Source organism: Takifugu rubripes, chromosome 22, assembly GCF_901000725.2.
Source record: "Takifugu rubripes chromosome 22, fTakRub1.2, whole genome shotgun sequence".
Lineage (NCBI taxonomy): Eukaryota > Metazoa > Chordata > Actinopteri > Tetraodontiformes > Tetraodontidae > Takifugu > Takifugu rubripes.
In genome coordinates, this window is record NC_042306.1 from 1,540,661 (window position 1) to 1,553,505 (window position 12,845).

At 48.4% G+C, this 12,845-nt stretch overlaps 1 protein-coding gene across 3 annotated transcripts in view; it reads right to left on the minus strand.

The window, feature by feature from the left end:
* The window catches only part of LOC101074661 (adenylate cyclase type 1), a 21,560-nt gene extending 14,943 nt beyond the window's left edge, over window positions 1-6,617 (minus strand). The window contains exons 1-4 of one of the 3 annotated variants that reach the window (XM_029830996.1): window positions 5,944-6,053; window positions 5,644-5,798; window positions 3,276-3,425; window positions 2,918-3,036 (exon numbers count right to left, since the gene is read on the minus strand). In XM_029830996.1, the coding sequence (XP_029686856.1) occupies window positions 2,918-3,036; window positions 3,276-3,425; window positions 5,644-5,796 (422 nt within the window). In that variant the 5' untranslated portion in view covers window positions 5,797-5,798; window positions 5,944-6,053. Of the gene's footprint in view, window positions 1-2,917; window positions 3,037-3,275; window positions 3,426-5,643 lie in introns of all 3 variants that reach the window. The other 2 variants (XM_003975302.3, XM_029830995.1) reach the window with 2 other exon arrangements.
* Window positions 6,618-12,845: the final 6,228 nt, after the last annotated feature.

Sequence of the window (12,845 nt, forward strand, 5' to 3'; positions counted from 1 at the left end):
GTGCTGTGCAATCCCGAATCTGCTCAAGGATTGAAATTTAACTGAGATGTCGGCTTCCTGCACGCGCATTTTTATCTGTACGCCAGTGTTTGCAGAGCCCTGATGGCCAAAAGGTCCATATCAACATCTCCACAGCGGAAACTAGTTAGCCCACCCTGTCGGAATTTATGTGGCCTTTAAAAACATGAACTTTGGTGCGAACTTTGAAGGGGAGAATACAAAAGCGTGCATCCACATTTTCTGGGCGAAGCTGGAGGGTGTGAAAGGGATGAGTCATCAGTTCTAACAGTCCCGACCGTGTCTGCAGGCCTCTCGCTGACGGCCTGACTGCTGACTGCATGTGGGCTCCTTTTCACAACGTGACAGCTCAACTACGGAGCTGCTAAATGTCGTCTGGTTTCCTCGCAGACGCCGCAGCAACCGTTGGAAGCGGTTCGACGATACGATGCCTGACCATCTGTGGCAGAGGAGCTACAGAGTCGTTAAGTGCAGCAATAGTTCAACGTTATATGTCTGATGTATATTTCCTGACGTAGATGCGGTCAGAGCATCTTCACTGTGCATTTACCCAACATGGGAATTCAAACCACTGGGCTCAGGTACTTCCATATATGGAGAGGCATTGGAGACGTATATAGGTAGTGCTGATGTGAGGGCAATAAAGGTGCTAACACACCAACTCCTCGAGCTTCCTATGTGTTTAAACAGCCTGACACCCTGCTGACCTGCCTCATTTTGGCTCATCAATAAAATAATGAGCCAGCTATTCAATTTATAACCATTAAAGAATGTGCTGCTCATGCTGGAATTCCTTCCTTTTACTCCTGTTGAGACATTATTTTAGCTGTCTGTCCAGCCGCCGCATCCCTTGACGTGCCTACTGTAAAATCCTCTGAAAGCTGCCTTCATGGAGAGTGGCCGTCACAATACATCCACGTCATTTGATCTCAATGTTAGCGTTCTCAAAAGAAACCTTAAAAAGGGATGCTGAGGCTGCCGCGACTGTGCAGACGGCCGTTATCAGCCGGCAGCCGCAGCGAGATGATCGCTTCTGCTGTCAGTAAACTGATTATGCAAATCTGAACTCGCTGAATTCAGATTCAAACGTTTGTGCGACGCCTAACAGGCAGAGTTCGCCGCTGGGTTGCGGCGATGCAAGTGTCGGACACGGAGGCAGGAAGCAGAGATCATCTGGAATTGTGTGAATGAGAACAAAACAGCGACACATTCAAGAGCAACTCAGCCAATGGAAACATGGAAAAGCTGATTCCAAACTGAGGGAACTTCCAGGATGTTTCTACAACAGGCAGTGCAAATGGTTCCTCCATCCCCGCGGTAACGAGACCTTGTCAGATATCGTCTAATTAAACAGCCTTCGCAGCCTCGTCTATTATTTACACACTATTGACAAATATTCCAGGAGGAAATATTCCCCCATTTATGCTCATTTCAGCCATTGCTGCGCCTTTTTCCCCACTTGTGCGGGAACAGACGTTCTGTGGAGGTAAAAAGGACCTCTGTTGCCTAATTACCATGCTGACATGAATTCTTGATACTATTTACTGTATTACATCGCAACCTAACGTAAGCTGATGTCAGTATCCCACATATGTACTATAAATATTGTGGCTGTCGACAAAAACCTCACAGCCGGAGCTGCTGTGTTTCTTCCTAATTACAGAAATCATAAGCAACCATGTTTTATCCGGTCAGGATCAGCCTCAGAGTGGCCTGTATCTGCAGGAGTCCAACGCATGAAAGCAATCAGCAGAAGTCCGCTGGGACGTGTCCATATTTATCTGGCACCCACACACACACAACACACACACACACACACACACACATACACACATGCTGTTATGCAACGAGAATTTAGTCTCCATTGCATTTAATACCCTGTAGCAACTTAATCCCTGAGCTGAACAAACTCTCCTCCTCGAGCCTCCTTGACGCTCCCGAGTGGAGAGGAAGAGAAGACGAGCGGGAGAGGAAATGAGGGAAGGCTGGAATGTGTTGAAGATGGAACAACGGGGTGAAAAAGGCTGATTAAAAGGTAGGTAAGGACAAGGAGAGCTTGGAATATCACAGATTGGCGAAGGGATAAATGAATGATGAAGGGTGATACAGTCAGCCGGGGCCGGCTGCAGCTGCAGGAACCTTTGTTTTTTTTTAACTTGCCTGATCACTTTAACAAAGTTTAACTCATTTTTGCAACATGTATAATAGAATAACAACACCACAGCAGGCAGGCAGAATTCTCCAGTCACACATTTTAGTGTTGTTAGTCATTCAAAACTAGAATGCTGGAAAATTTCAGTTTGTGATATTGCCATTTTCCCCCTCAATGCAGGTCGGAAGCCAGGACAGAAAAAAAAGAGGAAAAAAGGCAGAAAGGGAGGAGGAGGAGGAGATGAATGGAAGGCAGGAAAGACATTTACTGAGCTGGTTTCTTTTCTTTTCCCAGGCACACATGGAAGAAGGTAGTGGAAAAGTGCGAGGGATGCAGCCCTATTAAACACCTGGGTGTAGCCACAACCTGGAAACACACGTTCTGATCTTTTGGATAAGAAGTCGGTGCTCCTGTTGAGCAGCCTGGCAACCGTGCAGGATGCTGCAAAGTGCCAGCGGAGTCTCCTCCGAGCTAAGCCTCTCCGCTTCCATCCCTAACTAAAAGCCTTTCTTTCCCCTGGAGCCTGTCAATGTGACGGCCAACACGTCGGCAGCTCGGAGCCGCCGGCCGCGTTTGAGCATAAGTGCTGCGAACAAATACAGTTCATGCAAACACGTTTTAAAAATAAGCAACAAGTCATAAATCAGTTCGCTTTAGCTGCACTTTTCAGAAGCTAGCATCTTTAACGGAAGTGCTAACGGAAGTTATTCTGTAGATAAACAAACTATAAGATGGTATAGATCCTACCTGACATTGTCGTGGCGCTGGATGTAAATTTTGTGAAAGATCCTTTCGGGAGGCTTCAGGAAATCCTCTTTCATCTCCATAGCTACGTTCCTGGGCAACAGACTCATTAGCAGGCGCTCCTGTGTGTGTGTGTGTGTGTGTGTGTGTGTGTGTTTTGAAGAGGAGAAAAGGCAAAGTAATATTAAAAATGTATTCCTCAAGTCAAATCCATCATAAGATAAAGTGCTAGAAACAGTAATAAATGTGCCAGACGTAAAGGTATGAAATCTAACAGAACTGACTCACCGTGTTGGTGGGGGGGGGGGGGGGGGGGGGGGGAATCAGATTTACTGGGGTGTGTACCTGTGGGCGCTCTCACCTGCTTCTCGTTCTCGTCCTCCATGCGGAGCCTCTCCTCGATGCAGTTGCGGGCCTGCAGGAAGGCTTTCCTCTGGGCTCGCTCCGTCAGGATGCGCACAAACAGCCCCGACAGGTTGACACTGGTGAACAGCACCGTGTTGGCAACCAACTGTAAACGGGGGAAAAAAACACAGAAAATAGACCATATTAGCGGGGTCTTTAAAGACAGATGCAGCAGGATGTGTCATAAAAGGCTCAATTCTTGCCCAATAGAGATGCACCGTTTACCATGAATACATGAAACTACAATATATAATATATTGTATATATAACTACAATGAAGCTCAAACTTTATCCTTTTGGATAGAATGCATTTGTTTGATGCACAACAGAACCACAGTTAGCAGGGTTGCTAATTTGCATTAGCGGCTATTCGTATTTAATCTGCAAGTCTTAACATTTTGAATGTCATGGTGCTTAAAATGCCTCTAAGCTGGGTAAAATTTGGAAAACGCACGTCGAAGTGAGTCTCAGCGAGTCTCAGCGAGTATCCAAGTCCCATCTTTTTTTCCCCCCAAACTGGAATGAATACATTTCTCCCACATGGCGGAACCGTGGCGATGCACCTCGGCCCGTACAATTTCTGTGCGTGTGACATTAGGGCTTCTCTGACACTTTGCTCCAGTTCATCCATCACAGCCGCCTGGCTGCTTCAACCTTGTTCAGGACAAAAAAAAAATTGCGTGATTTTCTTTCCCTCCTGCTCGACTGCTGTCGTCGAGCTGTGAGATGGCGACACAATCTCAGCAAGGTCCTGCAAGTAACAACTATTCCATGGTAGGAGACGCCAAACTGATAATAGTGTGATTTTAGGGCATTTGCTGCATGAGTGAGCTTCATAAATACACCGATACACCTCCTCATATTCAACAAACTCCTGTTGCCAGTGATGGGCACGATTCCCAACCTAATGAATAATGGATCGCCTTAAAAAGACTCCTCTTGGCTGTGTGTGCTTGGTGGGAGTGTTGGCAGACGCGTTCAAACGGTGTTCAAGTTACTTTGCGGCTTCCAGGAAGTAATACGTGGTTGCTTTTTTAACCGAATGGTGTAAAACACTCACACCTCTGCCTGTGCGTGGTGAACACGCCAATTTTCCTTAAGATGGTGAGATTTTCTGTCCACAAAGTGACTCTTTTTCAAACAAATACAGCAGCTACCTTAAAGTCTTTGACTCATAAACATCGCTTTTCCCCATATTTTAATTATAAATATCAATCTTTGCGTAAAATAGGACACAGTTCATCAATTGTTATACTGGTCACCTCAGACTGCAAATAAAGGAATCACGGCTGATAAGCAGAGATTTCTCCCAGCTGCTTCCTCGTCTTCACACAGCACTCTCCTCAGTAATAAGATATTCAGGTAGACAGAGACGTACAGTAGTCTGGGACCTGGGTGGGCGGGTGGGGGGGTGAGAGCCTGGCCTGTGCAGGGTCAGGCCTCACAGCTCATCTCCTAGCTTAATGGATTAGCTATCTCGGGTAGTCCAGCTAACTCTGTCCTTCACAGGGCCACGCAGGTATCTCATTGCTTACGTGTGGGAAAACACCCCCCCCACCAACACACACACACACACACACACACACATATACACACTTCCCCCCGAGTGAATACGCTGTCATCCTCCGAGGGTATGATGAACTCGCCGCGTCCCAATTTTTCTGCCTGAGAAAGGCACAATCTTCATGTCATATGCTGCGAAATGTTCCATTTCATTTGACTCTGCGTGCGTGTGAGAGTGTGAGTGTGTGTGTGTGAGTGTGTGTGTATCCTTGTGCATGTGAGTTTCATTGCCACATATAAATGGTCAACATACATATAAACAACTTTCTGCTGCAGCTGATGAAAAATGACGTGTTTGATTGGGTCTTCTGAAGGATATTACGGTGAAAGTGGCATTTTGGTGTGTGTGTGTGTGTGTGTGTGTGTGTGTGTGTGTGTGTGTGTGTGTGTGTGTGTGTGTGCTGGCCCCTCTGTTTGCCCTACTTCTGTTGCTGGCAGGATGTCACTCCAGCTCTTCATTCCCTTTGGCAACACCTTTGAGGCTGAATCACATCCGCAGAGAAACAGCCATGAACAGTGAGCTGTGCTCGATCCCACTTATTAAAAAATCATCCCTGTGACTTCACCTGACATGATCCCTCCCTCTGGCAAATATGTATATGACTATACATTATATAGTCGCTGTCGGTGGTTGTGAACTGACTTTTGTTTCATTTCGGTTCGTCTATAGCCACAGCGTGTATTCTAATATATAGAGGAAGCGGAGGAGGCTAAATGCTGGGTAATAAAGATGTTTATGCAACAGTAAAAGCTATACGTACCGTTCTCCACAGTTTCTGCGTTTTCACTGTGACAGAGCTGGCTGTCACTATCAAGTGCGAGATGGACACCATGATTCCCAACACCACGGCCAGGACCGTCCGCACAGGCAGGAGCGCATAGGCGACGAATGTGACCAGGATGAGCTGCCACATGCCTTGTTCCGGGGACGTCGGCGGATCCAGCCCCATCGCGCCCAGGGAGAAGGGGCAGCAGAGGAAAGAGAAAGTGAAGCCGAAGAGCAGCGTCAGGTTGACGATCTGTTGGAGCTGAGTCACTTGCAGGTACTTGACATTAGTTACGATGAAGAGGGAGAGGAAGATGACACAGTGCACCGGATGGGACCCCTTGGAGATGGTGATGCTGGGGCCGGACAGCAACTCCACCACGGCCAGCGCGGCGGACATGGAGATGAGGACGGCCAGGGCTTTGAGTGTGGACGTCTGCTCCAGTTTCAGGTTGTAGTTCTGGAACAGGGACTCCAACTCCTTGCAGTCGAACTCGTCCTCGCAGACGATGGTGGTCAGGGGGACGCCGGATGGACAGTGACTTCTCTTCCGCCTGGTTTTGACTTTCTGAAACGATATTTCCTCCATGTCAGTGCCATTCATAAACTGAACACCTGCTCGCAGCTTCGGTCGAGCCGTATCCCGCTCTGACGCACACCGGAGCCAGCGGTGGAAGACGCGCACGGGCAGCCTGGAGGCAGGCACGGCGATCCGCACAGCCCAGACTGGCCGGTGGCCACAAGGCGCAGTCCACACTATCCACAGGTTGATGAGTCTTGTCCAGAAAGATCAGCCACCACCGAGCCCGCCATGCTTCCCTTCCTCTCCTCCCCTCGTTAATAATCGCGGTATTAAAAAAAAAAAAAAATCAAATCTTTTCGTTGGAGCGCAACGCGAGGAGCAGCGCGCACAGCGTCTGGTTCCGACGGCAAAAGCTTTTTTTTGCGGGGCTCAGATAGGATCACGCCTGCGCATTATGAGGTGAAGATAAGACAGGTCTCAGCTGCTCGCAGTCAATAGATGTGGCTGGTGTGAGCCTCTGCCTCGCTCTCTCTTATGGAAGAGTCTTCATCATCCCGCTCTTTCCCCCCACGCAGACGTTCCCTTCACGTTTAAATCTTAACATATGTGAGGTCATTTAAGCCCCTCCACACACACACACACACACACACACGCACACACACGACATAGTTGTCATTAGAATTCTCCCCCACCCAGCTGCTGTCACACTTTAGCCTGGCACCGACCAGGGATATCCTACTGGCACAAACCCATCCATCATGATTCCTCTGCTGCCACCTTCACCATCGGCACCCTCTTGGCATTCAGAGGGTGGTGTCTCATTCATTACCAAGTGGGGGATTAGTCATCCGTCACAGGCCGCTGCCGCCTTGACCTGGCAGCAACAGGGAGGGTGTAAGAAAGTGACAGATGGACGCCAAAAGTCCGCCGCTCCACCAGGACACGGACGTGGCTTGTGCCTGCCTCCCCTGGCTCCGTATACTGTCACTGCTGTTAGCTTTCCCTGAGTGATGCGCCGCCTGGCAGCTGAAATGGAGAAAGGTGTCAAAATGGAAGCGTAAATATTTGGTGTGGAGGAGGGGTCTGACTATACAGCAATTAATGTATGCAAACACATCATGTCTGCGGATGCTGGACAGCTGTTTAATTGTCTTTTATGGAAGCTGGAAGAACCTCCAGAGACATTTGGCGCCAGTAGGCCTATTTAGCCTCCCTCCAGTTCTCCTCTGTAAAATTTGCTGCTGACATCTTCTGAAGATAAACCAACGATCATTGAGGAGGGTTTTAAATGCAGCAGTTTTGTTGCATGCCGACGAACCGGAATCGGTTAATAATCCCTGCAAATGTGATTTTATTCCTCGGCCGTCCCTCTAAATAATTCACCTCACCCTTACCTTCTGCTCTGTTACCGACTGCCCATCCTGCTCTTCCATTATCTCCCCCCACTCCTCTGAGAACACGATACGGGACACCAGATCTAGGACAAGTTGTCTCTCTGTGAAGGCTCGGTCTTATCTATAAGGTCCACAAAAACATTCACGGCGCTGCGCCCTGGACCGAAGAGCATGAAAAGAAACAAGCCCAGCAGTCATTTGCAGTCTGTTGACCAGAGTGTAATTAATCTGGAATGGATTGCCTGTCGTCGCCCTCAGTATTTCCACGTGTATCCTAATTAATCACAATAATCAGAGTGCTGATTGCCTTTTTTTAAATTCTGAAAAGTCATCACACATTGCATTTGATGCAAATGTCAGCCTCCATGCTAATCTGACATTCATGCTGCCATTTTGTGTATCAGCGCACGCAGACGTGTACTTGCTCTGAACACGGCTGATTGACAGTCGCCGTGGCCTGTTTGTTAGCGGTGGAACAGGGGCGGATGGACTCTGGGGCGAGACAGGGCGTTATTCCCTGGGCTCTCCTGGTGTAAGTGCACGTCGCGTTCCATGAGCCCTCATCTTCTGAGAACAAAGCAAGGTCTTATGGGAGTTCATGCCACAAAGCTCCCATCCAAGGACACTGGACAAGGAGACGGCCGCCTATTAGCTGCAGAAAAAAAGAGAGCTCCTTTCCCATCCTCCTCCTCCGCCTGTCTGTTTGTGTTTGGAAATTTGGAAAAATTGCGATAACAGCTTGATGACTCAACCGTCGGAGCTCCCTTGAGCGAACCAGATCTCCTCGGCCGCATGTCAGTCGCACCGCTACTCTCCAAACAGCCGATCCGCCACACATGAAAGATGCTTGTGAGTGTTTCATGTTTCAAAATAATCGCGTCGCTCGTCGGGCGGGCGGCGAGACACCGTGTCTCCCTCTTCGCGGGCTCCTTGAAATAGATCCATGCGGCCTTTAATTCCGCAAGCGGGGGTTTATGCATCACGGCTTTGGTCCAGGATGTGTTCATACAAAAGCAGCATATAGAAAAGAGCTGTTCAGACATGCTGCCTCCATTTAAATGGTGCTTTACATTCGCTGTCACCATGTGCTCATCTGTAATGATAGCTCAGCACCGGGCAAGTCCCACCAGCGTTCAGATGTGTAGCTCTGCTGCTCTTGTAATCACAGACACGTTGGCTCAACACCAGCAAATGAAAGAACCAGGCTGGGCCCAAGAGGGCCTCGCAGCGCATGTTGTGAATTAGCTGATGTCAGCCTTAATTAAAATGTGTCAGGGAGGGAAAAAAGAGCAAAAAATACACCTTTTCCACGTCGTCAGGTGCTTTCCTGCCCCAGTTTGTGGAAATTTGAGGTGCATGTGGCACGAGCTTCACGCCCACACTGCCCCTCCAGTAATGGTGATAAATGCGTATGCGCTCTTATTTATGAAAAAAAGCACACGAGGTATAAATCAAACGTGACCATGAGCCAGCTATTACTCACACAAAGTCAAGAGGAATGAGTCCGAATTGGGCCTGGGAGAGAAAACCAGTAGAAGTCCATTTGTCAAGACTGGAACTGTGATTATCAAATCAACAAAATCAGCGAGTGCATCCTTCATTTGACACAGACCGCCCCCCCCCCAACCTCCACCTCCAAAACACATCTGTAACCTCCATTCAAACAGTCGTCTGCTGGATCACCCAAGGTCGGCGAGCAGCTCCAGACACTTCAAACACGTGTGTGATGTGGGAGGAACAGTTTTTTCCAGATGAAGACATGCAGGTTTTGTGATCTCAGAGGGACTCCAGCAGGAGGAACCCCCGGCTTCCCAGTTATTTTGATTCCAATCACTTCCCTGACAGGTTAAAACGTGTTAGACCCGCAAGAAGAAAAACCCTGGGTCAAAACGATCTTGGTTAAAAGTCAATATTTGGTGTCAAAAATCAATTTTAGATTCTTAACTGGAGGACAGAGTAAACGCTTGATTTTCCGCAGTAATTTAGAGAAAATTGCCTCTGAACACTGTTTTAGCCCTCTCAAATATTGGTTGCAAAGAGCAGCGGCTGCCTTAAAGGGGTACGGGCGACGGCGTCCTGTTTTCTCGCGACAGCTGGCTGATTGCAACCTTTTGCTTATCACAGACGACGCCACCCTCCCAATCTCCTGCTCGCATCAGCATTGCTAATAAGCTCAGCGGCTGACAGACATTTATGTCAGCCGCGGACGGACGAGGATTATTGTGCAAAGAGAGCGAAGGATTCCTCCCCTTTAATAAGGTGCTGATAGAAAAACTGTCTTTTTTTGGCAGGACAGGACAGCAGAATAAAACACGTTCATGCAAAATAATAGCGAAAGCAAGGTCACCCACTCCTGTATGTGAGCTTACACTGGATCAATGGCCATCAGGTGCAAGAGATTCAAGTGCAGACCCCCCCAACACACACACACACACACACACACACACACACACACACACACAGAGCGAAATCCTCTTAAAGCACCTGATAGTTTGAGTAATCTGGGAGGTGTGTGAGCGAGCGTGTCTGCCCGTTTGCATCCAGTCCATGTGCCTCGTCTCCTCCCACCGAGGCCGTCTCCCAAAGCTTCACGTGTGCGGCTCAGTTTCGGTGCCAGTGGCCACCTTGGCCCTGGAGTTAGTTCCGCCGGGGCATTAGAACGTTTTACAGCTTAATGTCTGCTGGTTCTACCTGTTGTAATGAGATTGCTGCTGCTAAATAAAAAGCTGAGGGGGGGACACAGCGAATCACAGTCGGACTGGGTGGAGGAAAAGGTCATGTGCTCGTGATGACTCTTGCTTTTTGGTGGAGCCTGTCGAATGGGCCTGAAATTGCCAACCCAGGAGAGTTAGAACCAACACTGCTGTCATTTAGGGTGTCGTCGTAGAATGTTGGATCTTCATATTCATGACAAGCTCAGGTGGTCACTCTTGTGATGGAAGGTCATTGAAGGGATCCCAGAGCCCTGAAGGCTACATGTTGAGGTGTCCAGGACCTCACCAACAGGCATCTTCAGTGCATGAATGCTTCTATTCCTAGATCCCGTTGGGTTATTCTGCCATCGGTGTGAACAGGAAATGTAAAGCCCTTTAAGCAGTGGGAGAAGTGCTGTACAAACACAGGCCATGTACCTTTAGGCCCGTCCTGTCAGCAGCACAAAGATTACCAACATCTGCACGTGCTTTGCTTTCTCAACTTGTCAACATGTGGGGCAGGCGTGTGTTTCTTTAAGTGAGCCATCGTGTTGCTCTGGAAGCCATGTGCAGTCTAATCCACACCGAAATGGGATGAAACAAACAAAAAGAGGCGTTGCAGGGATGAGAGACAGGCGCAGAGAGCCTATGGACACATCTGTCCTGATGCTAAAATACCAACCTAAAGCACGCTGAGCGGTTCAGAGGCGGTCAGCTATAAAGAATTCATCCCGGGACGAAAACAAAACACGCCAAAGACGCCATAATGGATGAGATCTTAAAGACACAAACAAGCATGTGCAGGCAGAGCGGGGACAGCTTCCTCTTCCTCTCCCTCCGGCCCGCAGCGCCGCTCTTATAGGAGCTACTTGTCTGAGGCGGGGCCAGTGATCAATAACTGGGGGGAAGGAAAAATGGTCAAGCGGCTTTGATACTAATTACTGCAGAGTTAGAGCAGATTAGTTTGCACCTGAGCCCCCGTCTTAACAACAACTCCCTCCCCATCAGGCTACCTAGAAGCAGCAGCAGCAGCGGCGGCAGGGAGACGGGAGGACACCTCAGCCTGTTTATGGAGCCATCTTGTTTGTTGCTGCCTCTCATGGCAGAGCTGCTGAGCTTCCTTCTTCGAGAAATCATCCAAAAGTGGACGTTGAAAATAACAAAGAGGTCACTATTTCCTCTGGTTTTACCTCGGGATCCATCCCTGCTGAAGCGAGACACCGTGAGACGGAGGAGGACGTGGCTGAGTTTGACTCAACCTGACATTTTACATGCGTGTGAGAGACGTGGCCCCGGCCTCTGCTGCTCTCAGGTGACCTTCGACCCTCCCAAATCCCGGCTCCTGAAGCCCCACGCGTCTGAGGAATCCTCCCACTTCCACTCAGAGATCCGAGTGGAAGTTCATCGTGGCGCGGCTGCAGCGAGCGAAGCCCCGGAGGCGTCCGTCTCGACAGGAGCTGCACGCGTTTTGACAAAATGTTATTATGCTTAACATACAGAGCCAATAACCTCCAAGACTTCTAAAGGATTCAACCCTAACCCAGATGATGTTGAATAATTTAAGCGACACACTGGAAAGTGTCCCGTATATAAATGTTATTGAATCAAAATGAACCAATAACAACACGGCGTCGCCGCTGTCATGTTCCGTGCTGACGCCATCGCTGGTGACATCCAGAAAGGTCTGCAGACGCGTCGTTTATCGTCCAACATCAGGAAAACGAGCGTCAGCAAGTGTCGAAGCTGCAGCCGAAATTATTCACATTCCCTCTGAATAAAAGGGCCAATATTCCATGAAGGTTTCCACCTGACAAATAGGAGCAATAGGACATAATGTCCATTTGGGGGAGGAGGTGGTTAAGAGGAGGAAATGAGGAAATGTAATCAGAGAGATGATGATGGTTTAACATCAACAGGTGGAGACGCAGCAGACGGGAGGATCTGATTTGGATGCTAATTGTTGAGCGGTATGAGTGGGGAGGCACCGCTGCCACATGAGAGAATACCAATACTTGTCCTTTACAGCTGTGACTCTTCATAGCTTTTCCCATCAGCTCCTGGAAAGTCAATGAATCCCAACTAAAAGCTCTTTAAGCAAACACCTGCTGAAGGCTGCAGTTCGAAAGATTAACCTTAGCTCAACCACGCGTGGAAGCCTCTGCTTTCTTTATCGAGTTATCCGAAGTTTTTCCCAGGAACACGACCTCCAGCGCTCACTTAAACGACTCCTACCTTCATTTCCACTCAATGACTTAATTGTGTTTCGCTGCTCCATTAACAAGAGACCACAGAGCCGTTTGTCACACTTTAAAGGACAAGAAGAAAAGGCTGAAGGACGTTTCTGGCATCTTCTGCGGTTTCTGACTTTTTCCTTTGGAAATATGCCTTTCAGGGCTGCACCAGGGGGCTTTTGGACACCTTCAGCAGCATTATTGTAGCTATATTCCCATGAATAACACAAAAGAGCCTGAAACATACATTTGGTGTTTTAATAGTTATGATTACATTGGTATATTTTATAGAATAAAAAGAAATGCAAAAGATTCAATGTAAAAAAAAAACCAACCCTGAACAATGCAACCATTCA